We start from the raw sequence: 26,859 nt of genomic DNA, 5'->3' as shown, positions 1-26,859 counted from the left end.
ATCTGATTACCGTACATGCTGTTTATGCTGGTGGATTAGACCAGTGAAAGTGACCATTCGGGCTATAATGCGTGACTGATAGTCAAGGTGCATCCCGCTTCTGTACCTAATTTCTGAAGGCTTTAATGTTTTTTATCCTTCAAGAGTTTGACACTAGTTTACAAAAGCACTGATTTAAAGGGATAGTTCACCCAAAAATGAAAATTCGTCATTACTCACCCTCAAGTTGTTCCAAACCTGTATGAGTTTCTTTCTTCTGTTGAACACAAAAGAAGGTTTTTAAAGAATGTTGGTAACCAAACAGTTGACGGCACCCATTGACTTCCATAGAAGGAAAAAATAATAATATAGAAGTCAATGGGTGCCGTCAACTGTTTGATTACCAACATTTACCAAATAGATATTATCAAGTATCTTCTTTTGTGTTTAACAGAAGAAAGAAACTCATAGGTTTGGAACTGGAATTTGTGTGCTGCCCATTATGTGAATCCGTTGATTTGTTTGTTGATTATAAAATGAAATCAACATTAAATAGACTACTAAAGTAGACATAAATGATACACAAGAAATCATCACACACAGATGATTAAAATAGGAAAATATACACTCTTAAAAAATAAAGGTTCCAAAAGTGGGTTTTCACAGCGATGCCACATAGAAGAATATTTTTTTTCAACCATCTGTGCAATGGAAAAGTTCCATGGGTGTTAAAGGTTCTTCATGGAAACATATGCCAATAAAGAACCTTTATTTTTAAGAGTAAACGTTGGCTACAGGTCACTATTGTGTCTACAGAGACACAAAACCCATATTAAACTCAGTGTTTTACTCATTTTGAAAAACGTTCCCAGGCTGTAGGCTACTGATTGAGAATAACAAACACTTTGAATTCATTATAGAAATTTCCATTACGTTTTCAGCTCTTAACATCACACTTTTGTATGTAGAGCCAATGTATTTATATATTTGCCCCAATGCCTGGTTAATTTCTGACACTAGCTAGTGTCCAATATTTTTCTTCCTCTTTGCAAACAATGTAAAACAGTTTGGGATAAAATGCGTAACGATTTTGTGTACTCAATTTAAGCAACTTAACATTTTAATTCATAATATTTAATTTGATGTATATCATTTTGTAGTGTTAAATCAATGTATTAAAAAAACAAAACAAAACGTATCACTGACCTGTGGGTGCCACCGCACTTCTGGTTACCTCTTAAAGCTCCGCCTCTTTGTATACGTCACGGACCCCCACGCCTCGCGTCAAATCATGTTCGGCAGTTGTTCTGAGGGGCGCAAGAAACAGCGACCGCGTGCGCTCAGTTTTGACTGTTGAAAATAGCGACAATCTGTTTACGTTAAACGGTCAAACGCTTCAGATGCTATATAGATATACATATCGGTTGTATTTTATTAACAGACACGTAAACGGCATTCAAGACATCAGGATCACTGCCTTTTAAAGAGATCAACATATCAGAAGTCCTGGTAAGTAATGCCACATTGTTTGATTTCACTTAAGCATTTCGTTTTACCTGACAGGATTATGGTCTGCATTTGTTTTCCCAATAAATAGTTAAACTATTGTTTTAACTAGCTATTTCAGCAGTCTACAGATTCTAGTTTAATCAAACCCCGCCAGCGAATTTTTAAATCTTACTAAAGCGAAGGCGTTTCTCATGAATATTAATTAGTAGCCTTTCTCGCTGCCTCCATTCACGAAGTGTAATTGATATTCATGACCCAAAACTCGCCATAGTAGGATTCATAAATCTGCTGAGGTTTGTATACGTAATTATACAGCGAAAACTGGTAAGACTGGTTGTTGAACGTTTATATGTATCTCGGTAGCCAATGGTCATTATCCCAGCCTGGCGTCATCTGTATTTGAAAGCTCATCTTTGATGCTTTGTAATGGAAATTCAGGTACACGGTGAGATCGGGCCAGCATGTTTAGTTTCACAGTTCTTATAGATTCACAGGCCGGATTTTCATCATTCCTTCCTTTCAGCAATCCAGTTCTTACTGTTGGAGACTGAGAAGAGAAACCAAATACTTGAGTGATAATATAAATAGACACTTTCACTTTGTGTGTGTGTCTGTGGGACTGTTCACTTCAGTATTTAAACCTTTTCATTGCAAGTTCTCTTTAAGGGATAGTTTACCCCTAGTTCACCAAATATATAATATATATATATATATAATAATCTGTCTATTGACTCACCCTCATGTTGTCCCAAACCCATATAACGTTCTTTTGCAGAACAACATTTGTCCATCAAATGTTTGGTTACCCATATTCTTCAAAATATCTTCTTTTGTGTTCAGCAGGAGAAAGTCATACAGGTTTGGGACAACTTGAGGGTGAGTAAATGACGGAATTTTCATTTTTGGGTGAATGATACCTTTAAAGCTTGTTTATCTCACAAGTTTACATCTCGCAATTCTGACTGTTTTCTCAAAATTGCAAGATAAAAACTCATAGTTCTGAGAAATAAAGTCGCTATTGCAAGGGGAAAAAAGCCAGAATTGTGACTGAGTTATAAAGTCCAATTCTGAGGGGAAGGAAATCTGAATTGCAAGATGTAAACTCGCGATTTGTGAGAAAGTTAGAATTGTGCGATTAAAAAGTCACAATTACTTTTTTAAAAATATTTTATTCAGTGGCTGAAACCAGCTTCCATAGTAATCCTTCTGATGACTTATGAAAATTTTGTGTATAAAACCGCAATAATGCATTAGCAATTTCACATCTACCCGTGCTAGAGTAGTGACTATGTCCAATCTGTGTTCTTTTGAGTAAAACAATTGATCCAGTTTACAAAAGGGTAGTCTGAATGATTTATTATGAATCGGACCGATCCGGTTTTTGAGTTCAACTGACAGTCCCCATTCTTTGTAGTTGCATGAATAAAAACAACCAGTACAAAATAGTTAATATTTCCTTTTTTGTCTTGCAAAGAAAATAAGCCATCATACAGGTTTGGAAAGACATGATGTAAGGAAATGACAGAATCTTCTGTTTTTGGTTTTACTTGGTGTTTTGGCAGCAGAAGTCCCTTAAGAATGTTTCCATGAACACTCTGACAAACACACACACACACCCACACGATCGCTGTGCTTTTCCTTTATATAAAGATGCAGATACACTGGTTCATTTTTGTCATTAGTGAATGTGATAAGTATGTGAACTGATATTTCTGGTCTGAAACAAGTACAGACAGCTGAGAGTATCTCCCCTAAGGCAGCACACAGGATCCTCATGAACAACAACTCAAGCCAGACCTTTCTATATCTCTTCCGTTTCAGCGCTGGAAGATGATCGGCCAAGCTCTCTGAAACCTCAGTCTGTAAGCATCTTCAGCGATGAGCTGGGCCGGAGACGACTGGACCGTGGGTCTGACGGGTCACGTCCTGCAGAAGGTGAAGCAGCTTCAGGCTCAGAATGAGAAGCTGAACAAGGAAAAACAGCAGAGGCAACTGCAGCTGGACAACTCGGAAGCAGCTCTGCACAAACAGAAGCAGAAGGTGAGCATCGAGAGATATGTACATGTGCATTTTAACCCTCTAGAGCCTGACATATGAAATAATAATTTGATTTATTGAATTATATATATATAACAAAAAATTTTTTGTTGAGCATCATAATTGATACATCAGGTGTTTTTATGGCTCATATAGTATGACATGGAGCTCAGACTCGAGAAGAAAAAAACACCTCAGTTTTATTAAGAGGGCCAAACTGCAAAAATATGCAATTTGGTGAGGTTGCTGATATTTATATGACCAAAAAGTAAGATGAAATTCTGATAGCTTGTAATGTATAACAATTAGATATGTATAACAGTTTATCAGATTACTTGCATAAAATGCATATAAATATGTCTTGGTGAGATGATAATTAAATGCTAAGGTTTATGATCAAAGCTCTGAATTTGTTATTGTGGGGGCAAAACTATAATGCAATGCAGTACAATGATGATGAAGAGACAAACAAACATCTCAAAAACCTGATATATCATGATTTTTTTTACTTAAAATAATGTATGAATAATCAAGTAAAAATGAAAATGATCACATAATTTACTCCCCCTCAAGTCATCCTAGGGTGACCTCTGACCCGACGTATGACATAGGCGTTGCTTAAGTGAGAATTGACGAATGCGGAAGTGCAGATGAAAGAGCAAAACAAAACGCCAGGGATGAATTAGAAGTTTAAATCGAGAAGTTTTACAGAAAAATGTTGCAGGGTTTCTATATGAAAGAAGAGAAGCTACGCCATACGAACTACTAATGGTTGTGTTTTTATTAAATAAAGTTAACAAAGAATAATAAACACTATAAACAAATGTTTTCCTCATTGCTAGGTAATATTAGTTAATGCATCAACCAGTGTTAACTAATGGGACCTTATTGTGAAGTTTTACCAATATTTTACTAACGAATAGCGATATAAAATGTATTCTTGCATTTCCTTTATAAAAATAATTAGGGCTGTAGTCAACCAAAGAAATCCGTAGTCGACCAAAGTCCTGTCCTGCGCAACAATCAGTCGACTAAAAAAAAGAAGAAAAAGACGCGATGTTTTGCATTTTGATTGAACATTTATTAAACAATTGTCAGAGCATTTATAAAACAACAACGAAAAAACATCAATAATACATAAAACTACAATAATAATACAATTCTTTGAAAATTAAGTGATTTTTTTTTAACTGCAAAGTGAGCAGCTCTGTCCTAGGTCTAGTGACAGTCACAATCGCGCACCTGACCACACCACATGCTGCAAAAAATATAACCGCTAAAACTGACAAATAATGAAAAATCCTAACAAAAGCTCTCGTTTATACAGGCTGTATATTCTTCTTTACTTTTAAAGCTATGGGTTAACTTTTGTCCAGCCGATCTAGGCGTTTTAAAACAAACACACAAAAACCCCAAATAGCCTAAAAAACAATACAATTCAAAACAATAATTCGCCTTTTCAAGGCTTGGGCCCTAATAATAATAGGCTGTATAGTAGGAAGGCATATAGGTTTATTTTCGTTTTGTTATATTATTTAGGCTATTTTCAAACGGGTCAAGTGTACAAATAAAAACAAAAACATAAGTAAACACAATCTATTGAGTCGGCATAATAAAGCCGTTAAAGGGCCTGCTCACATATCGCGTCTTTTGCGCGCTCAGGTTTGTTTGTTATCTCATAATGGAAGCGACGCGCTCGTTTTTTCCAAGCGCATCTGCGCCGCAGCAGCAGCGCAGCCAGCCACAGGTGCGCTTCCCGAGTGTTCTACGTGGTGCGCTAAACTGTGGCGCTGTTACAAAATAGCCTAAAGTTGGGGATAAAACATAGGCTAATTAAAATACAGTAATATATAACTGCTTATAAAAGGAATAAATATCAAGGGGTAAATCAATGAAAATTTCTTAACAATTGGTAAAATAAAAAATAAATAAAATAAAATGCAACTGGTCGACCAATGAGAATTTCAGTCGACCAAGACGGCATCGACCGATTAGTCGACTAAACGAATAAAGTTGACAGCCCTAAAAATTATTAAAGACTCCACTGCGAAAAGACACGTGCGTACACCACAATATTTTGGTGAATATTTTACTATTATCCTAAAAGGTCTTTTACCTGCTAAAAAGTATGAACTGTCAATCAGACGACAGAAGGCTTGTGGTAGATCGGATACAACAGTCCTACTAGGGTTAACAGAGGCACTCAAGCAATGGAGAAATAACTGCCTGAAAGGACACCAAATGGAAAGTTGGCTGAGACTTTCAGCATAGCTGTAGCACAAACAGTGCTGGATGTGTTATGTAGCGTGTTCTCTCTGTCAGTATGAGGAGGTGCGTGTGGAGCTGGCTGTGCTTCAGAGAGAGCTGGGAGGAGAGCGGGAGGCAGTGCAAGCGGAGGTGCGCACCAGAGACCGCCTGTCCCACGACCTGCAGGTCAAAACGGCTCAAGTGCACTCGCTAGAGGGACAACTCCAATCTGCCAAAAAGCAGACACAAAACCTCACACAGGAGATCAAGCGGTGAGACACGCACGCATAAACCCTCCTGTGCATTTACATACCAAACTGAACAAGGTCATGACATTTCAATTGCTAGTCAATGTTACATTTTATTTCTTACACTGTTGTGCCTATACTTTAGATTCTTGCATCACTACTGTATACAGAATAAAGGAATGATCCAATTTAGGGTTACGCAAATGTTTTTGAACTCCTAGAGAGAGATCCAAAAATCGGAGAAGTCGCTGTTACTATGGAAATGGGAATATCGCACACTCTTGTGTGAATCAGTTTAAAAAAAAAAAAGTTTAGTAGTTAAAAACATGATCAAATTCATAACCAAATTGTGTTTCATGTTATTGTTAATTAAAACTATTAAAAATTGTTTTATTTAAAGCTGCAGTCCGTAGCTTTTTTTTGGGTTAAAAATGATCCAAAATACATATTTGAGAAAATGCATAACCAGCCATGTGTTCAAAACTATCTTCTTGCCTTAGCTCGATTCAAAGCGGTAAGCTTGTAATAATGTTTTTAATCCCAGTGGTACTGGCGGATTTCCGTGGGAGATTCGAGCATGTCTTTGTGTCATTACGTCACATCTGTACACATAAAGAAGGAGTCTCGGCTAGTGGGCTATGAGTGTGAGGATGCTGGAGGTGGAGATTTATAGCCTTTTCTCACAGCACTTGATATAATTAAACTTATCAATTTGATGGCGGATCCAGAAAGGTTCAAACGACAATCACCAGTGACAACAGATTCACCCGCTGTAAAATGCAAAAAACTTCGTTCGGACTTCGGAGTGGCTACAGAAAAAAAGAGACTGCAACCGGCCCATGCGAAAACAAGGATAATATCGGAAGGACATTACATGTAGTCACGCAATGCTGATGTTGTTAACATTAACAATTTGTGAACAAAGTATAATTTGCATGGTTTTGCGTGATGATAAGCGATTGTTAGATTTAATCAGCGTGATTTACTGCAATTTCAGAACCAGAACAAAAGTGGATGTTACTCACTTGTTCAGATTACATTTTCCGGTGAAAATTATTATGTTGGTCATACTTCCAAAAAGAATAATCTGTGATTCTGAATGCCAGTATCCACACCGGCGCGGTGATTGACAGCTGCACAGTCTCCTCAATGTGTTCATCCGTGCTGTGCCGTGTCGAACTACAACTCACGTAAAGTTGATAATTCAACGAATGAATGCAATTGCAGATTTCGAACAGAGATGGCGACAATGAGGAAAAACTCCGGACTGCAGCTTTAATTGAAATGAAGCTGAAAAAAATAAAATAGAAATATTAGATGAAAAAAGGATAAAACTTAAATTAAAATTAGAAATGTTGCCGTTGTTTAAAAGTTTACGTAATAAATAAATTAAAATGAAAATAAATTAATTTATTTAAATATATATATATATAAACAATTTTTGACAGGAACGAAAGCGAGGCTGTGAACAAAAGAAATACAGTGCGTCTAATAAGATTGTGATGTTGTTTAACAACATACCGGTTGTTTAGCTGACGATGTCTTTCCAGGGGGGAAAAAAGCTTACAGTTGAGACAAACTCCATAAAACGGTTTTAAAAGTTGTGAAAATGATGTGATTAGGATCGTTATACAGTGTGTGTACCATTGTAAAGACTGTAAGTTTATCCCTCAAAGCCTCGTTTTTGTCTGCGTTAAATTCAATATGCTGTCTAACCTGACTAAGGTCTATAACACTGGTTTGACACTTGTGATGAGGACTGTATCATGAGGTGACTGGTGATAGTCAGCCATTAGGTTGTTATTAACAGTAAAGGTGGAGTAGTGATTTCTGGACACCTAGAAGCACTAAAAAGAATTTAAATCTTTGAGAAATGTGTTTGCCCCATTACTCGGTTGCCTATATTGACCTATAACAAGCTCTTTTTCTTTCTCTGCATGTAGGCTTGAGGCGGAGCTGGAAAAGCTGCAGAAGGGAAATGGCTCTGGGGAATCAACGTTGTTTTCCACACCTTGTTGGAACCTGAGCTCTCCCTGGGACAACAACGGTACCATCCCTCACGCACTGTCCCTTTGTTTTATTCACTGTCTGTTCACAAAGTGTCCCTCTTTAAAGATTGCAAAATGTATCCACTCATAAAGTAGGCAAAAGGGTGTTTTATTTGTCTGAATGTCCCTAAGAAGGACTGATTGCGTAGTAAAAATGTGATTACATTTTGACTTTGTACCCAGGCTCTGTGTGCATGTTTGTCCATGTGGGATGCATCTAGAACGACCTCTTCATCATTATTCTTTTGCTGTTATTATAACCTGTTTAACTCTGCAGGTGGTTTCAGAGCAGAGAGTGAAGGCAAAACACAGCATGTCAGAGTAAGTCTCCAATCCACAAACCCTATTAAGAGCAACCACTTATTAAGGAATATTTTGTTTATGAATATACTTCCTGACTCATTTGTTTGTGCTCTGTCTATTGTAGCAGCAGCTGCAGTTCGGAGACGTCCCCAAGCCTTCAGTGGGCGGGGCTTCCACCCCGTTTCCACAGCAACCACATAAATCCCCACCCCTTCGGCGCAACGTCCGCCAATCAGAACCCTCCACCCCCACCTCTGTGTTTCCATGGGAACGTGGTGATTTGTCGTCGACTCCCAAAGGACGACCAGCTTCCTCGGTTTCATCCAGTGACATCATAATCAAGAGCAATGACTCTGGTATGGAGGAGGCCTTGAGGAACGAGATAGATGGTGAGCTTCTCATGCCATTGGGCTTTCAGGAGATGGGCTTTTCATCTCATTTTAAATGTTCAGGCATCCCGGGGTAAAACCAACCCAGAGACTTAACTTGCTTAAATACTTAAACACTATGTCGAACTCTTCAGATTGAGTTACATCTCTCTTTCCTGGGTTTTTTGAATCCAGGACATTTTGTCTGCTCTTTAATAATCATAAATGAAAGCAGTCCAAAGTCACTGTTTAAAGCAAGTTGGCATGACAGCCAATGAGAGTAAGTTATTCCACCTCATCAGTGGCATGAGCAGATTTGTGTAGTATTTGCATGTTAAGGAGGGTGGAGATTTTTTTCAGCAGGCGTAGCTTCAGACTGAGCTGGAAAGAAATGGGATGCATACCTGCATTTGTGTGTGTGTATAAAATTAAAATGAAGTGTAGTTTTATTTATTTAGTGCAGCTGTGTTTGCCCATAAACTGAGTGAGGAGTATCATGTTTATTCATTAAATGTCAGGTTTATTTATATAAGCAACCTGATTCATATTGAATGCTATTGTCAGGTTTCCAATAAAGCTTTCCCAGTAAAGGAGGCCCAAAACAGAACCTGTGATCATTCTGATATAGACATTTTTGCCAATACCAGTGGCCAATGAATCATTTTTGTTTTTGCCCATGTATAAAATGAGCGCAATACACTACTGTTAGTTTGGGGAGTTGGTAAGATTTTCTTTTAAAAAAGGAAAAAATCTCTTATGTTTGCCAAGGCTGCATTTATTTGATCACAAGTACAGAAAATATATTCAAATAGAAAAGTTACTTTTAAATGCTTTAAAGATGTAATTTATTTTTGTGATGGAATGTCAGGGGATTGTTTTTTTCCAGTATTGACATAGATGATCTGATAAATAATGGAAGTTAACGCAATGCTGGTCTTATCTCTTGCCATATTTGTAGTGAGATGTGGGGTGGTTTAGTGCGAGAGTGGGTGTGTGTCTGTTGAGCAAGAGGTGTGTGTGTGTGTGTGTGTGTGTGTGGGTGGGTGGTATAAATGCTCTTCATTGTTTTGTTTCTTTGTGTTGATGAGTCATCAGTGAGGTCATCAGGGTTTGTCATCTCCACAGACAGCTGACTCTGACAGCTCTACACCACAGTATCACTGATTCTTCAAACACTTCCCTTCCATTCACTTCTGGATCAGGAATGTAACATTTTCTGGAATGTAAATTCCCTACAAGAAGCTGTGATAAACTGTCACAGTGGCGGGTGGTTCAGAGGGCTTTTATATGGGCTGTATCCAACGCTTTGGGAGCATTTCATTTTTCCAAGTCAAGGTGTTTTTTTTTTGCATCAAAAGTTATTGTAATTTAAGTTACTGCACTAATTCCCTTACTTTTTCCGACCCTTATAATTAAACAGGCTGTCTTTGTTAGTATAGTGGTATGACCAAATATAAATGTCCAAAATCATAAGAAAAATTATATTTTACATGAAGAAAATGTTTCTGAATATATTAACAAGAATACTTTTCATTGTAAGTAATAAGCATATGACGGGAAATTGCTAAATTGTCAGGAAAAAAAAATATATATATGGATGGATGCTGGATTATGCAGCCATATGTTAATTAGGTTGTGTTGTCATTCAGAAATGAAAAAAGTTATGCATAGCTTAGTTTCCATAAATGCTTTTGGTGTATTGAGGAGGAAGCTTTGCACTGTGAACATTAGTGTTTGGCACATACAGTAGCACATCAAACTCTGTTATTTCAAAAGAGCCAGAAACAGTCAGAAGGTCAGAGTGATAACGTAAATAATTTAGTGACTGTCCGTCTCTCTCAGAGCTGCGTGTGCGTGTATCAGATCTACAGCGGGAGGCACAGCTGGAGTCTGAGCGCTTGAAGGACGTGGAGTCTCGCCTGGCTCAGGCTAACAGAGAGATCAGCACCAAAGAACAGAGTCTGACACGCAGCCAAGACCAGCTGACCCGCGCACAGACCCGCATCACACAGGAGACTGAGCGGGTAAACACACACTAAACAATGTGTTTAAACCAGTACACCCTCAATCTCTTTTCTTTGAGACTCGCAGGTAACTCAAGAAAACAATAAACAGTGATATTGTGATATATTATTGAAATTTATATAAATTATACAAAATAAATAACGTTTTTCTATTTAAATATATTTTAAAATGTCATTTATTCCTGTGATTCCAGTTGTCAGTGTCACATGATTCTTCAGAAATCATTCTAATTATTATTATTGATGTTGAAATCAGGTGTGCTGCTTAGTATTTTTTTGGGATTCTTTTATAAATAGAAAGTTCGAAAACAGCGTTTATTTAACATACAGATCTTTTGTAACACTCTTTGTCACTTTTGATCAATTTAATGAATATTTGCTAAAAAAAAAAAAAAAAAATCTTCCTGACCCCAAACTTTTGAACGGTAGTGTATGTATAAATTAACATTAAGCTGATTTAATAAATTATGTAAAAATGTTTATGTCTAATGCATTAGCTATTGTTAACGAATTGAACCTTATTGTGAAGTGTTTCTTTATAATTAGATAATAGATTTTTCAGCCAGTTTATGTATTTATTTTCGTTTTCTTGAGAATGAGTGTCTACATTGTGTACATTGAATGTTTAGAGAATGTAATTATACCTGTGTGTGTGTGTGTGTAGGTCCAGTCTGCTGAGCAAAAAGTCAAGCAACTTCAGGAGGATCTGAAGTGTCAAAGGCAGAATGCTGAGAGCAGCCGTTGCAGTGCAGAACAGCGCAGGAAAGACCTCGAGAGAGAACATCAGAGGGTGAGACCGAGCACATGGACATGCTTGTGATTCATTGTTTCCTCCACTGCCCTGCTGCTAAATCTACAGCTCCGTTGCAAGTCTATTTTAGCTTTGAGTTGTGATCTTAGTCTTGGAATTGGTTTTGTTTCATTTTTATTTCACTCTTCAAAATGCCTGTTAATTCTAAGCAGCCTAACAAAAAATTCCTTCTTAACGTCCTACAGTAACTAAGAGATGGTTGCGATTTGTGTATTGTAGGAGCTGTCGGAGCTGCAGAGAGAGAGACAGGCTCTGGAGAGACAACATCAGCAGGAGAGCAACAGACTCAACCAGGAGATCCAGCAGGCCAGAGCACTTCACAACACACTGCAGGCGCAGCATGACAAGGTACCAGCCCTGAGGAGCGACTAACTAAATGTGGTGACCCTATTTACTTGACTGCAGTAGTGTAGGAGTTGCTCAGCCTTTCTAGAAATAGTGTAGCTTTATTCAAAAGACAAATGAAACCGCGATGACACTCAGGAGACAGGAGAAACATTGTGCCACAACGATCCAGTTCGGAGGCGTTTCAATCCACAAATCACAAACCTTTTCCGTGGATTTATTGTAATAACGCTAACAGTAACCATGGTATTGTGGCAGAAATGTGGGATCTTTTCAGTATCAAATTTTATTATATTATTAATGAAGACCTGTTTTTTTTTTTATAGCATTTCTCCTGCATTTGTATTTACTAAAAGTGTTAAGGCTACAGTTTTTCATAAAAAATACCATAGAATCCATTTAGTTTTTACCATGGTAATGAGAAGCCATGCATGAATCTTACCTGTGGTTATCATTAGGGATGGCCCGATACCGATACTGGCATCGGGGATCGGGCCGATACTGTCCTAATATACTCGTACTCGTACTCATAAAAATTCGCCGATACCACGTACATTTTGCAAAACGAAACTGGCCGCCGCGAGTGCTTTGTCGAGGTGAACTGAGGCATAGGAAAGTATAATGTCGGCGGTTTGGGCTCATTTCAAGATAAGGGATGATGACAACAGCAAGGCAGACTGTGAGTTATGTTCAGCTAAGGTGTCGAGAGGAGGGAAAGAAAGTACATCGTTTAACACCAGCAATCTAATTAAACATCTGAAGACGCATCATAGATCTGATGGCCGAGCGCGCGCGCGGGCGGTAATGCACTCACTCCGTGTGTGCGGGTTACGGGAGAATAAAACGATTCGCGGGACTCCCGCAAACTAGAAATATCTATGAATAAAACATAAAAACTAAAAGATTTTTATTCATCTCTTGCAGAAAAGCAACAAGAACAACTACAACAAAATAGAAACGATTTACAGGACAGAGTTTCTATTCATAACATGGTTACAGCGTTGAGCGCTGTAGCCAATCACAGACATATGTGTTGATTTCTGGAACGCAATGGCCAATCAGAAGCATTTAAGATAGACTTCCCTCACCGCTCAAAACGGACTTTTTTGTTCAGTGCTGAATTCTGTATGCTGGCAAATCCTCTAATTATAACAAACAAAGTGTGGATATTATGAAAGATTGATTGTGCAGTCAGCTTCATTGATAATAACAGAGATGTGTGAGATCGCGATGAACTGTCAGCTTTTAGGATTTATTAAGGGAGCGCACTTTGCGCGCATTCAGTCATGCCAGACCATGCACGCAGTAGCCTGCTTGCTTTTATGTTAAATTAACAGTGGTTTGTGTGTTAATACATTTATTATTTTACTAATTTTTATTTATTTTTTAGACTTGTTAAAACAAGCAGAGAAGAAAATAAAAACAGTCTTCTAACCTGTGTTTTAAAATAGTCATCTTCTTTTCTGGGAGCCAATTACTTTTGCGGTAGAAATATCGGTATCGGTACTCGGTATCGGCAAGTACACAAATGTAAATACTCGTACTCGTATCGGTTTGAAAAAAAAATGGTATCGGGCCATCCCTAGTTATCATGATCTACAAATGTATGATACTATGGAAGAACAATTTTAATTTTAATAAGAGTTGAGTCCTAATTCAGTCAGCATATTTAAATTTGACCCTATAAAAATGTGCTTAATTTTTACAGATGTGGTTTTTGTTAATGAAAATAAATTTGCATCTGCATCTCAGCTGAACTACTATACTGTCAATGCAAATTACTATCAAATGTGCATTTCCAATAGACAAAACATGTAATATTATTAATACCCCCCTCCTTCCTGCTGCTAACAAGTCAGATGCTGCTGGTGCACTGCTCTCAAACGTTAGTCTAGAGCCCTGATCCTTTTAGAAACCACATAGCAGTGTCCCAGCAACCAACTAGAACACGTAGAGCAATGCAATAATGTCTCGTCTAGTGTTTAGACGAGCACCACTTGCTGCTACTCACTTCTATTTCCTTAAATAGCTACAGTGCAGTCAGCTACTTCTTATTTCTAATTTGCAGAAACTTCATGTTTCCAGAAGGCTAGCCTGATTGTAGTTTATCTACTCTAGATTCAACTGTAGCTTCTGCTCTCTGTCCACTTCCTCTGTTTCTCTTTATTCTCTCTGTCTCATGGGAGCTCCAGAACGGGTGTCCGTTGGTCAATGCACTAATGTCACCCCTCTCTCTTTCTCTCATGCTCCCACTGCTCATGTGTTTTCTCACACAATTCTATTCCTTTTTTTTCTCTTTCTGTTTTTCCTCATCAGAGGACACTAGAGCGAAGGTCAGTGTTGTAATCTCAGTGTGATGTCTGTTTGACTTTGAAACTCATGGCATGTTTTTGCACAAATGTCTTATATTCTCCAGAAACATGGGTACAACGAGATATGGAGGTGACCAAGTTTGGTGTGTGTATATTGGTTGTAAAATATCACCTATTGACATGTAGTTCACTGATTGGTGTTATATTAATTAAAGCATTTAGCAACAGAGTCTTGTCTGAGCCATGTTTTGTTGCTTTTGTAGAATAAGACATTCTTATAGTGCTGATAAGATACTGTGTGTTGAAGAGCAATGATACAAATGTGTCAATACAGAGATAGATAATGTTGTCTCTATACTGGTGGGACACAAAACTGATTCAAATGACTTGAGGTGATGGAATGTGCTGATTTGACTTCTACTTTGCTTATGGCAATTTTTAAAAGTTTCCCTTCTTTAAGATATTTTACATGATTCTAAATCTGGATAGTGAGCACACACATATTTTAGATATGTGGTTTGCATGAATGTCTAATTAACAAGAGTAAGCCTCCAGATTCACTTCAGTAAACTGAAAAAATTATTTGCATGGTTTGTACATCATCTGGTCAAACTGCAAGATGCGTGAAAATAATGTTTTGCATTTACATTCCATGAATAAATCTCATCATGTTTGTCACAGTTTCTATGACATGGGTTTGTGTGGCGTCTTGCATGAAATTGAGTCACATGACTCAATCTGCCACAAACACGGCATGATGAAGATCCGCGCTCTTTCTCTTGGCTTACGGTCTTATCTTTATGCTGACTATTTGTCTTTCTCTCAGGTGTGTTTGCAGAAGCAGGGTTTGGAGAGAGATCTAGAGGATGTGAGAGGAAAACTGAAGAACACAGAGACTGACCTGAGAGAGAGTCAGAAGAGAGAGACACAGACTGAGGCCAAACTCATGGTACAACAACATGCATAATCACACTGACCTGAGAGACTCCAACTGAGGCTCTAGGGTTTAAAAGAAGTTTTTAAAGAAATGAATACCTTTATTCAGCAAGGATGCATTAAATTGGACAAAAGTGACAGTAAAGACAGTATAATGTTACAAAATATTTATATTTCAAATAAATTATGTTCTTTTGTCCTTTCTATTCATCAAATAATATTAAGCAGCATCACAGGAATAAATGGTCAAATATATTTCAAAAGAAAAGTTATTTTAAATTGTAATATTTAACAATATCACTGTTTTTTATTGATTTATTCAATCTCAAACATTTCTCAAACGACCTCAATCATTTGAATGGTGGTGTATCTTAATGATGGCCTTCATTTTTATTTACATTGCTCTGGAATATAAAGGCATTTAGTCTCTTTATTAACCATTTCTCTTTCTGGGGAGGTCATTAAAAGGAGATCTTAGGAATTGGTTAACTTCTAGTGATATTTATAAGCATTTTGGTCAAATTGTATTTATATAATAAAAATTCAGATCAAATGTATAAAATAACTTGCTATGAACGATGGGACAGAGATGCACTGATGTTCAACCAATCAGACACGTACCTCTCCAGTTTTTCTTTCACGTTCCTCAAAATATAATAAAAGGTGCATTTATAGAAAAAAGATCCAAGGCATTTCCTCTGGTTCAAAAATGTTAAAAAGCCTTTATTCAAACATGGCCACTCTAAAAACATTAAAAGGGACAAAATGCATCAGTGTGCAGTGTAGTCATGTAATAAAATGTTAGCTTACCTCAACAAGAGTGTCATTGTTATTGAACAGCAATGTCAAAGTCCAAACCGAGTCTCCTGTCACAGTGTCTGGTAGATAAGGCAGAGCCTTCAGTTATGACAGGGTGGGAAATCCAGCTGGGAACCAAATACTGATCTTTTTTTTTTTTTTTTTGTTTTTTTTTTTTGGAGGGGTTGCTAATTTCTAACAATTTTATTGGAGAGAGACACAAACAGAGACCAGAATCAACAACAGCACACATTTACCTAGCTATTTAAATGGGGTTTTAATTTTGACTACTAAATTAAGCTTCTTATAGTTACTATAGACTGTAACTCTTACCCTAATATACAGGTTTGGGTATTTTTACAAATGCATAAACTGTTTCTTTATTTCCTTTTTGATAATGTCCCCAAAAGTACACTACCGTTCACAAGTTTTAAAAGTCTCATTGAATTTATTTGATCAAAAACAGTAATATTTGGAAATATTAATACAAATTAAAGTTTTCTATTTTAATATATTTAAAAATGTAGTTTATTCCTGTCATTCTAATTTGTTGATGCTCAAGATTATTATTATTATTATTTTATTATTATCAGTGTTGAAAATCGTTATACTGCTTAATACTTTTGTGGAAACTGTGATACATTTTTTCAGTATTCTTTGATGAAAGAATAGCTTTTTCAGTACTTAACTCTTTTGTAGCAAAGTAAAATTCTGTACAATTACTTGATGAATATAAGTAATTTGTTACAAAAAAAATCTTACTGACCCCAAACTTTTAAACCAAGTGACCCAGACATAGAGAGGGACACACCGGCGAAGCTCCCAGTGCAACAATACGGTTACTGACTCAGCTGGATATAGTCTCAGATATAGCACCATTATCTCCTTACGACTTCTGTTTACACTGGGGCTTGGGTTTAAGCGCTTTATTTATAGACAGTATGACTTACAGTAGACTTACAATGTAAGAAACATCATAAAAGCTTTTTTGGTGATTATAATACATGTTTAAATGCAGAGTAATGTTATATGCAGATCAAGATTGCAGTTGGATAACCTGTTTGTCTGCTTGAATACGTTCGTTTTGTGTATTTTGTTGTGTGTCTTCTTTGTCCAGCGTGCCTCACCCTAAACACCTATGAGGATTCTGGTTGCTTTTCACTATTAGATTTTATTTGTGTAACAATACACTTGTATAATGTAGTTTTATGGCTGTTCATGGATGAAAAGTATCTTTAATCATTAATCTCATTTGACTTTGTTCTATATGTGCACTTCTCATCTTGTCCTGTAGGAGGCACTGAGGGAGAACGAGAGTCTCACTGTGTCTCTGGGGCAGATGAAGAAACAGGAGAAAGCTCTACAGGAGGAAGTGAAGCGGTTGACCGAAGAGCTTGCTGATGCCCTCAAGCTTATTAAAGAACTGCAGGGTGAGTCTGAAAGAACTGTGTTTGTATGTGTTGGCCCCGCCCTGTTACACACATCTTATGTGTTTGCCTCCCCCTTCTGGCCAGACTTTGACAGTGCACCTTCAAAAACCTTTTTGTACAAGAAGTCTGTGATTGGTTAGACAAGCCAGTCAAAGCAGTAGACCAGGTGTGCCCAACCCTGCTCCTGCCGATCGACTGTCCTGCACAGTTCATCTCCAACCCTAATCAAACACACCTGAAGCAACCAATTAAGGTCTTCAGGCTCACTTGAAAATTAAAGGCAGGTGTGTTTAATTAGGGTTGGAGATAAACTGTGCAGGACAGTCGATCGGCAGGAGCAGGGTTGGGCACCCCTGCAGTAGACCCTCAAACCCCCCCAAACTTCATTTTATATATATATATATATATATATATATATATATATATATATATATATATAAGAATTCTCTTAAAGACTTGTAAACATGTTCAGCTTGTTCTACTCTAGAATAAGGGCAAAGACAGTTTCATAATGGTAAAATGTCTTATACAAAGCCTCTTTTGGCTTATTGTTTTTTCCTGAAATGGATAAATTCCAACTCTAAATTCTGAGTATATAAGCATCATTTTATTATTATTATTGTGCACATTTTTACTGATTAATATAGTTAATCAGTCTATATTCTTCTTCTTATTATTATTATTATAGGAATAAGTGTAACCCTTTATTAGGCTTTTATCATATTGATTCTGCCACTGTTATAAATAAAAGCAGTAAGATATTTGAGGCAATGCTTTACTGTGATATTACCCTGGGATTCAGGGACTTTTCTTTTTTACCTGATAATTGCTAAACAATTTACCATATCATTTCTCTCTCCTTTAGCTCAGCTGGCCGCACCTCCTCCAGCTGTGCCCGCTCCTCACTCCAGCTCTTCAGGAGACTGCTTCTCTCCCTCTGTTTCCCTCCATCATGACCAGTCTCCTCCTTACAACCACTCCTCTCAAGGAAAGAGAGCTCCTAAAAAAGGACGAACAAGAGAAGAGGATCGAATGAAATTCCCCTCCGGCAGAGAGCCAGGGGAGGGCATCGACTCAGAGCACATCAGTAAATTTGAGTCTGAGCAGTTACAGAAATTTAAAGGAAAAGGCGGTCAAACGCATCCAAGCGGCTCTCCAAGGCTGAGTGAAACGGATGTAGACACCTCAGTGACAGAACAAGACACGGGTATTGAAGATGTGGACACAGACTCGTTTACATCTGACTCAACCAGTGGTATGATGCCTAAAAGTGAGTCGGACATCTCTTGCAGCCTACAGTTAGACATTGCAAATGACACATCAGGTAAGACAGAAAAACGTGACTCGATGCCTCTAAAAGATCTAAAGAAGGAGAATGCAGAGCTTCGCGATGAACTTCGAGATGTGAAATCCGACCTTCAGAAGCGACTCGAAGACCTCGAAACCCAGAGGAAAGCGGAAACGGAGGCCAGGACCAAACTGAAACAGTTGAGCCGCAAGCACTCGATCCAGACAGAGCAGCAACGCGCCAAATCTCTTGAGCTCAAAGACAGTGTGACGAAACTGGAAACCCAGCTGGAACAAGAGAAGAAGGAGAGCATGAAACTGAAAGAAACACTTGATGCACTAGAAAGAGAAGCTGAGATGAGGCTGGAAGAGAAGGAGAGAGGCCAGGAAGAAGGAACCCAGCTGAAGAACGTCTTGGCTGAGATGAAGCGAAAGGAGACGGACATGGAGGAAGAAATAATGCGAATGAAAAAGGACCTGCAAGACCTTCAGCTCAAGCTTGCACAGGAACGGGAGGAAAGAGAGAGGGAGAGAGAAGAGGAAAGGAAGCAGATCAGAAGAGAGGAAGTAGAAGCACTAAAGATTGCACAGCTTCAAGAAGAGCTGGACAATCTTCAAAAGTCTAGGAGTTTAGAGGAGAAAATATCAAAAGACAATCTTCCCGTCACATATTTACAACTAGAACACCACCCAAACGATAAGAATGACATTCAAGAGTCCATCTGTGATTCTGTGAACCTTCACAATGCAAAAGTCTGCAAAGAAACCAGAACAATTATGGATCTTGGAGCACAAACTAAACCAACAGAGGACAAGACCTCAGCTGCGGAGACAGGCAGGACTCGAGCATTGAGCACAGATGCTTCAGATTTGGACAGCACTACCTTTTTAGTTTTGGAGGTGGACCGCTTAAGGGCGGCGAGGGAAAGAGAGTCGGAGAAGGCGAAACTAGCTCAAGGAAAGCTGGAGGACTTACAGAAGCAAGTGACCACTCAGACTAAGCACCTTACCCAAGCTTTTGAAAGTCAGAGCAAGCACATCGAGAACCTGCTGGGAGAGTTGCATGATAAAGAATGCGCTCTCCAGAAGCAGGGTGTGGAACTGCACAAATGTCTAGAGAAAATCAGTTTTCTTGAAGAAAAACACACTAGGGTGGACATCACCCCCAATGACATCTCTACAGAGATGTCAAGAGAACTAAGCTGCGATTCTGTCTTCAGCAACACGAGTATAAGTGACCATGAAATGTTTAGTGACGATACGCAACTGATTTTGAAGGAGAAGGTCTCTCAGCCTTCTGCACAGCTGCTTGTGGAACTCTCTGTTAGTCAAAACATTGATCAAACCAACACTAGTGAGATATCTGATAAGCTGCAAGTAACTGAAGCTTCCAAGCCACATGAATCATGTCCCGCTTCAGACGTACATTGTGAACATGCTCCAAATTCTAGTGCAGATTCAGAAGCACCAGGACTTTCTGAGGTGATTGAAGAGAATGCAAGTTCTCTCTTGCCAGATGAACAGTTGGATGTTCTGAACTTCCAACATCCCATTCCAGAACCTTCCACAGATGATATCAAGGAGCAAGAACAAGTAACAAAGGAATTACAAGTCACTCAACTTGAGCTGAATGTGTTAAAGTCTCAGAATTTGGAGCTTTCTTTACAGGGAGGTGTGATAAAGGAAGAGCTTCTGACTGTTAAACGAGAGAATGAAGAGTTGGGCAAAGACACTTGTGCGGAACAAGATGCCTTGCTTTTAGTGAACACTGAAAACAAAGAATTGTCCAGTACAAACAAAGGATTACAAACCAGCTCCTCATTAGGACAGGAGGAGTTGGTTGTTCTTCATGAAACCTCTAAAGCAGAGGTTCATTCTCTTCAGGAGCAGGTAATTTTTAGTAAAATGGAAATTTTCTTCTTTTAGAAAAAAAAAAAAACTTGGTACGAAATGGGAAGTCACCTTATCAATTTTATAATCTTTAATCAAAATGTCATAACTCAATCTTCTGTTGAAACGATAGACTTCTCTCTAATGACATGCGACCTTTTAAACCACACCCCTTTCTTACAATCGACTGCAAGTTTGAGTTCAGGTCTGCCTCCATCCAATCAACAGCTGATGGATAAAAGCCCTACTTTTTTTTTTTTTTTTTTTTTTTGTACATCACAATACGAAATAATCGATCCTTCGCCACTTGCATTACATCACAAATTTAACGAACTGTCCTATGATCTTCTGGCCAGGGTGTGTTCACACTTGGCATGTTTGGTTAGATTAAAACGAACTCCGGTGCGATTGCGCTGTAAGTGCGGTTTATTTGAATAAGTGAATAAGTGACATTGCCATCCGAACCCTGGTGTGCACCAAACAAGCAGACCCGAGATCCCTGAAAAGATGGGTCTCATCCACTTCCAAACGAACTCTCTCTGGTGCGGTTTAACTGAAATATGAACGCAACACGGACCAAAGACATGTAAACGAACCAAAAACAGGACATGTCACAAGATGCGACCCTAAAAAGGATAGAATGCTCAAGCATGCCTGTGTTATCTCGTCATAGTCATGAGTTTGCCCATGTCTCCTTGCAGCAGATCTTTGTTTGTGTGTGTGTGTGTGTGTGTGTGTGTGTGAAGGAGGGATTCCTGCCGCTGTTTTGACTCCTTAATACATTTTATAAGCTCTTCATGAGTTCTCAGATAGTCAAATACCATCATATGTAGGCTACGCATATAAAACAAGCGCATTTATCCCAGAAAACAGCATTCTTGGATGTTTAGCGTCAAACCCTTATTAGTATTAAAACCCTTTATGTTACTTAGATTAACTAATTGTTAAAAAACGTTTACTTTATTTGCATGTATTTACATGTATTTTATGTTGAATTATTATTTTTTTAAATTCATATTAAAGATCCAGGCATTACAGGACCAAATCCAGCACCTCTCTGAGCAGAACAGGACACAAGCTGAAGAACTAGAACTCTGGAAGCTCTCGACCATGGAAGAAATAGTGGGCAACAACTCGCCCTCCATCGTGCTAAAAGAGTTCGAGCTGTTCCTCCCCTGCAGTCCCAGCAAGCTGCAAACGCAGTCCCGAACAACAAGGTAATGTCCCTTGACTGGCATTTGTTGAAGATAATTATGTGATAAGCGACATAGAAATGTAAATTGTGTTTGTTCATAATCATTTAAAAGGCAGTGCGAGGTACTTAACGTGAATTATGGGTATGTTGGTTCTGAGATGGGGAAAGTAAACACAGGTTCAGTGAGTGAGGGATGTTTATGTAGGACCCTTAATGCAAGACCCTTCAGTTTGTGCTCTGGTGCATCATGGTTCTACAGCAGGCGGTGCACTGTCGGAGACGTGACATATCGGTCTGGATTAGATGACACAAACGACCAGACCAACTTGGGGGAGCATGTGTCACCTGAGACCCAAATGACACATGATGTGAGGGAATCTCAAGGGCCTGCTGAGGTAAATAACGTTTCATAACGCATGGCATTATTTACATATGGGAAATTGTTGAACTGGTGAAAGTGTTGAACTGTACTTTTCCGAGAATGAAAATGTACTGTTTACTTTCCCTCATGTTGCTTCAATCCTGACTTCTGTGGAACACAAGGAGAAATTTAGCAGAATGCACAATGAAAGTGAATGGTACTTGATAGTTGTTAAAAAGCAAAGTAAAATTGTTTAAAAAAAATTATATATATCAATGACTAACTTAGTTTAGTTGAATGATCAATGACGTGGTGGTTTAAGACTAGGCATTTTTCCATGTTCGTTTAGCATTATTTATTAGCATATTAAGAGCATTTTATAATAAACAAATGTTCTAATTGGGAAAAATAGTTAGAGATCATAATTTCTGGCATGGATGCACAACTGAAACTTTGAAATGACTAGTTAGCTTAATTTTGTTTCTGCTTGTAATGAGATTGCCTTGATTATTATTAGATTATGTGTACATTGTTTGATTGTTGTTTGTACATTCGGTAACGCTTCATTTTACAGTACAGTACTTACGTGTACTTACCGTATTTTCCGCCCTATAAGGCGCACTTAAAAGCCTTTTATTTTCTCAAAAAACGAGAGTGCGCCTTATAATGCGAAGCGCCTTATATTTGGATGGTGAAAACACGTTCACCAAGACGGAGAGACAGCGCCGGGCGACTTACGCCACTATCTGCCAATGGATCGTGGATGCCTGGGCTGATATATCAGTCTCAACTGTGATCCGAGCTTTCACGAAGGCAGGAATAATCTCTTTATTCAGCCAGCTCACATACCCGTATTTACTTCCTGTTTTCGGCTGAAGTCCACAGTAGTTGATTGACGAGTTTGCGCGCGCGCGATCAAACCTCCTCCGTGTGTTCAACATCTGACTCGGATGAACTATCCGAACTATCCATTTGAGTTGATATTCTCAGAACACCACACAGCACCGTCATCGGCTGACAGCTGACAGTCTGAGTCTCCACTGTTGCTTAGTTACCAATGATCGCGCACTCGACAATCGCCTACTGTGGACTTCGACCGAAAACAGGAAGAAAATACGGGTATGTGAGCTGGCTGAATAAACATCATTTTTATTCATATCTTTCACATTTACTGCAGTCAGATTCACCGTGTTCACTCACATGGCTGTGCACTTGTAACTTAATGACACATTAAGGTTGTTAAGAGGCTAAAAGCAGGTTTAAAACTTGTCCCGTTTAAGTCAACAGGGTGCAGATTTTAAAAAGAGGATAACACGGTGTAGGCAACACCGTTTTTTGTCGTTGTTATCTGTACTGACAGCACTCCAAATCTACAAAAAATGAGCTCAATGCTAAAATTGACCGGAGTTTTCCTTTAACGTTTGAACAACGTTACCATGGGAGTGAACGGAGTTGTCAGTAAGCTTAATAAAGTTTGACTTTTTTGTTGACATTTGTTGACATCCAAGCTTAATAAAGTTTGACTTTTTTGTTGACATTTGTTGACATCTAGTGGATGCATTCGCAAACCCAGTGAAACGTTTGACTGCAGTATCTTATGCGCCTTATAATCCGGTGCGCCGTATAGTGCGGAAAATACGGTACATAGAAAGTACTGGCTAATATAAGGTAAGTACATGGGTTAGGGGTAGGTTTAGGGATAGGTTCAGGGTTAGTACCTAGTTATTACCCAGTAATTATAATTACTGTAATAAGTACATAGTAAGTACATGGGTAACAGGACTGTAAAAGGAAGCGTTACCGTAGATTCTTATTTTAAGGAAAGCATAAAAGTGGTCCAGATTGATTTACATTGAATTTACATTTTTCAAAAGTTTCTCTCAAGATGACAACCCTGAACCCCCAAACAGAATTGATGTGCTATCCTTTGGTATCTGATTGTAAAAAAAAAAAAAAAAAATCTGATAAAACAGCTGCTCTTAGCTTTTAATAATCATATCCAATTCGACTCTACTGATGATGAAATATAACCACAACATTTTAGCCCACATTGTTCCGCCCTACAAACAAGCACAGCAAACCTGGAGCTTTTTTAAATTGCCTTTTAAATCGCAATCACAATTTTTATCAGAAAAATCACCTATAGATATCCCCTCCCAAAAAAGAAATCGTGCATCCCTTATATAGGCATCCATATTTGGAACATGATGGCGAGTAAATGACTATAGACCTTTCTCCTTTTTTCTTTTTTTTGTCTATGATAGAATGCCTTTCAAATGATCACAGACCTATTCCTGTAATTGTTTTCAGAACCTTATGACTGGAAATGAGGGGATGACCGAAGGACATGCTCAACACGAATGCGAGAGCAGCTCTGCCAACCACAGCGACAAAAGTCCTCCTGTCTGTGTCTCAAATATAATGACTAGTAACACTGAAGACAAGCTGTCCCCTCTACTGACCAAACCAACAGATTACAGTAATTCAGAGTCTCAGCCGATTGCCTCAGTGTCTCTCGAGGATGAGACCAAAGCAGCAGATGCCAGTGCGAACAGCCAGGACGATGCCTTAATCAGTGTTTCCATCTCAACCAAATATCAGACGGAGGTAATCAACTCAAATCCAATCACAGAGTCCTGTGAGACTGCAGACTCCCAGAATTCTGATGTGTTATGCAGTGGGCATAATGAGATTGAAACTATAGAAACTGTTGGTTTGGAAAAACAAGGGCATTGTCATGGAGATACTTCAAATAAACAGAGTGAACAACATGCTACTGTGGAAAAAACACTCAAGAATGAGCCAGCTCACGGTCAAAGGGCAGAGGTTAGCGAGGTCATTGGCGTTTCTAACAGAACAGAGGTGAAGAGTGTGTCCACTCAGACAGAGGAGAGCCGTGAGCTGGACTTGAGGGACAAACATTCCCCCATCCATGCCTGCACCCAGACAGATGGAGAACAGCTGGAGACGGAGCAAGATGAAGACGATAAAGAGTCTGCAGACTCGCCGCCCCTCTCTCTGGCCCCACAGACTGTTACGAACCAACTGCTCTTATCCAGCGTGTTCCCCATGAGCGACCCAGCTCACCTTGCTGAACGCATCCGGCAAAACCGCACCCGCATGTCTGCCGCGTACGACGAGACCGAATATGAACCGTACGGCCTGCCCGAGGTCGTCATGAAGGGTAAGAAGGGAAACCGAGTAGCGTGAACATTCTTCAAAATGTCTCTTTTTGTTTTCATTATTATAAGACTGAATGGTCTCCGCACCTTTTTATCTCCTGAAGGATTTGCTGACATCCCCAGTGGACCCGCTTGTCCGTATGTCCTGCGCAGGGGGCTTCTGGGAACTGATGCACTGCCCCTCCCACGCAGAGAAGCCACGCCCCAAGAGAAAGATGATGAAATAGAGCCATAGTACTCACACACACCTGATACCTCCCGTAGGTATTTACTGTGCTTGCTCTGAAACACATCTAGAGACGCATTTGAAGTCATTTCCACTGGTTATACTAATATAATTCACATTTCAGAGCAGCATCATCTGTTTTTGTTTCCAGGTTTCCACACTGAAGGAATTTCACTGCCTCTTTAATCCTACTGTAAGCGTCAACGATGTCATCTGATCACCAAGACGCTCGAGAGTCCTGCCCTGTCATGTGATGTAGAATTTGAAGTTTTGCGCTCTCTTTTTCTTGGTGGTTCTCATCAGCTGACAGGCAGTGCCTTATTGTGTATATTGATGTCATATAGTTTTGTTTGAGTAATGGAGCCGTTTACAAATTAGCTTTGAAATACCAATGTAATATATTTTTGTTTGCGTAAAGGTGGCGATAGCCCCTCTTTTAGAGACTTGAATTTTGTGAATAGCCTTATTTATTGACAGACACTTTTTGAAAACTTGCCTTTGTGCACTAGTGTGTGTGTGTGAGAGAGAGAGAGTGAGTGTGTGTGTGGTATGACTCAGATCAACCTGAGCCTGTTTCCGTTCCTTGTATGGCGATTCACTGTCAGACTGTTTCTTTCTCTCTCTCTGTCATCTAACAGCTTTATAACGCACAGTGGAGTATTTATATCACTGTCCGTTTGTAATGAAGCTTTTGAGAAGGTTTGAGAAATGGATACATTTTTGATTAGATTAATCTGTTTATCTAATTCACTGTCATCTTAGTATTTGTGTGTACGTTTCTTCTAAATGTCAAATGGTTTGTAGAATTTTCAGTTAGGAATGTTTACATTTATTAAACGTAAATGAAACCCAAATGTCCATGTTGATGGGTGGTTTTCTTTTTTGCATTCTAGAACTTTGTGCAAGCTTAATTTGGGAGTTCTTTGGGTAATTTGCATTATTACATGGGTCTTTGAAATACTTTTTTAATTTTTGAAATGACAGATACACTTGTTTTACATTATAATCTCCTGCAAAGCTAGGCTTGTTTTGTTTTGTATCCGCACTTCTCATATTCAAATATTTTTGACAATATCTTTATATTGATTTGTTTGGTAAGTAGCCATATAATAAAATCAGCCAGTCATTGTTGCAAATTACACTCAAATTTAGTCAGCTTTACTTTATTTTTGTGTGAAAAGCCATTTATTTGTAGACCTCATTTTATTTATTTGTTAATTTCCATATATTTTATTTGTGAATTTGAAACCAGCTTTACCCCATACTTTAGTTACATTAAATACTATTTTACATCAGACTTTTAAGATTCATGTGCAGCAGATC

General features: G+C 38.6%; 1 protein-coding gene across 1 annotated transcript; it reads left to right on the top strand.

Annotated features, from left to right (window-relative positions):
- The first annotated feature begins 1,264 nt into the window (after window positions 1–1,264).
- si:dkeyp-115e12.6 (centromere protein F) lies at window positions 1,265–26,394 on the top strand. The gene is made up of 16 exons (XM_056250413.1): window positions 1,265–1,488; window positions 3,310–3,528; window positions 5,848–6,044; window positions 7,964–8,067; window positions 8,346–8,389; window positions 8,496–8,760; window positions 10,582–10,763; window positions 11,428–11,553; window positions 11,794–11,922; window positions 15,058–15,180; window positions 17,260–17,395; window positions 18,261–20,572; window positions 21,596–21,789; window positions 22,027–22,162; window positions 24,439–25,312; window positions 25,415–26,394. The coding sequence occupies exons 2-16, from the start codon at window positions 3,367–3,369 to the stop codon at window positions 25,543–25,545; spliced, it is 5,115 nt and encodes a 1,704-aa protein (XP_056106388.1). The 5' UTR covers window positions 1,265–1,488; window positions 3,310–3,366; the 3' UTR covers window positions 25,546–26,394.
- Window positions 26,395–26,859: the final 465 nt, after the last annotated feature.

The sequence above is a fragment of the Rhinichthys klamathensis genome, unplaced genomic scaffold, assembly GCF_029890125.1.
Source record: "Rhinichthys klamathensis goyatoka isolate OS25496 unplaced genomic scaffold, OSU_Roscu_1.1 h1tg000068l_1, whole genome shotgun sequence".
Taxonomy (NCBI): domain Eukaryota; kingdom Metazoa; phylum Chordata; class Actinopteri; order Cypriniformes; family Leuciscidae; genus Rhinichthys; species Rhinichthys klamathensis.
The sequence above is the reverse complement of the archived record's forward strand: the minus strand, read 5'-3'. Positions and strand labels throughout refer to the sequence as shown.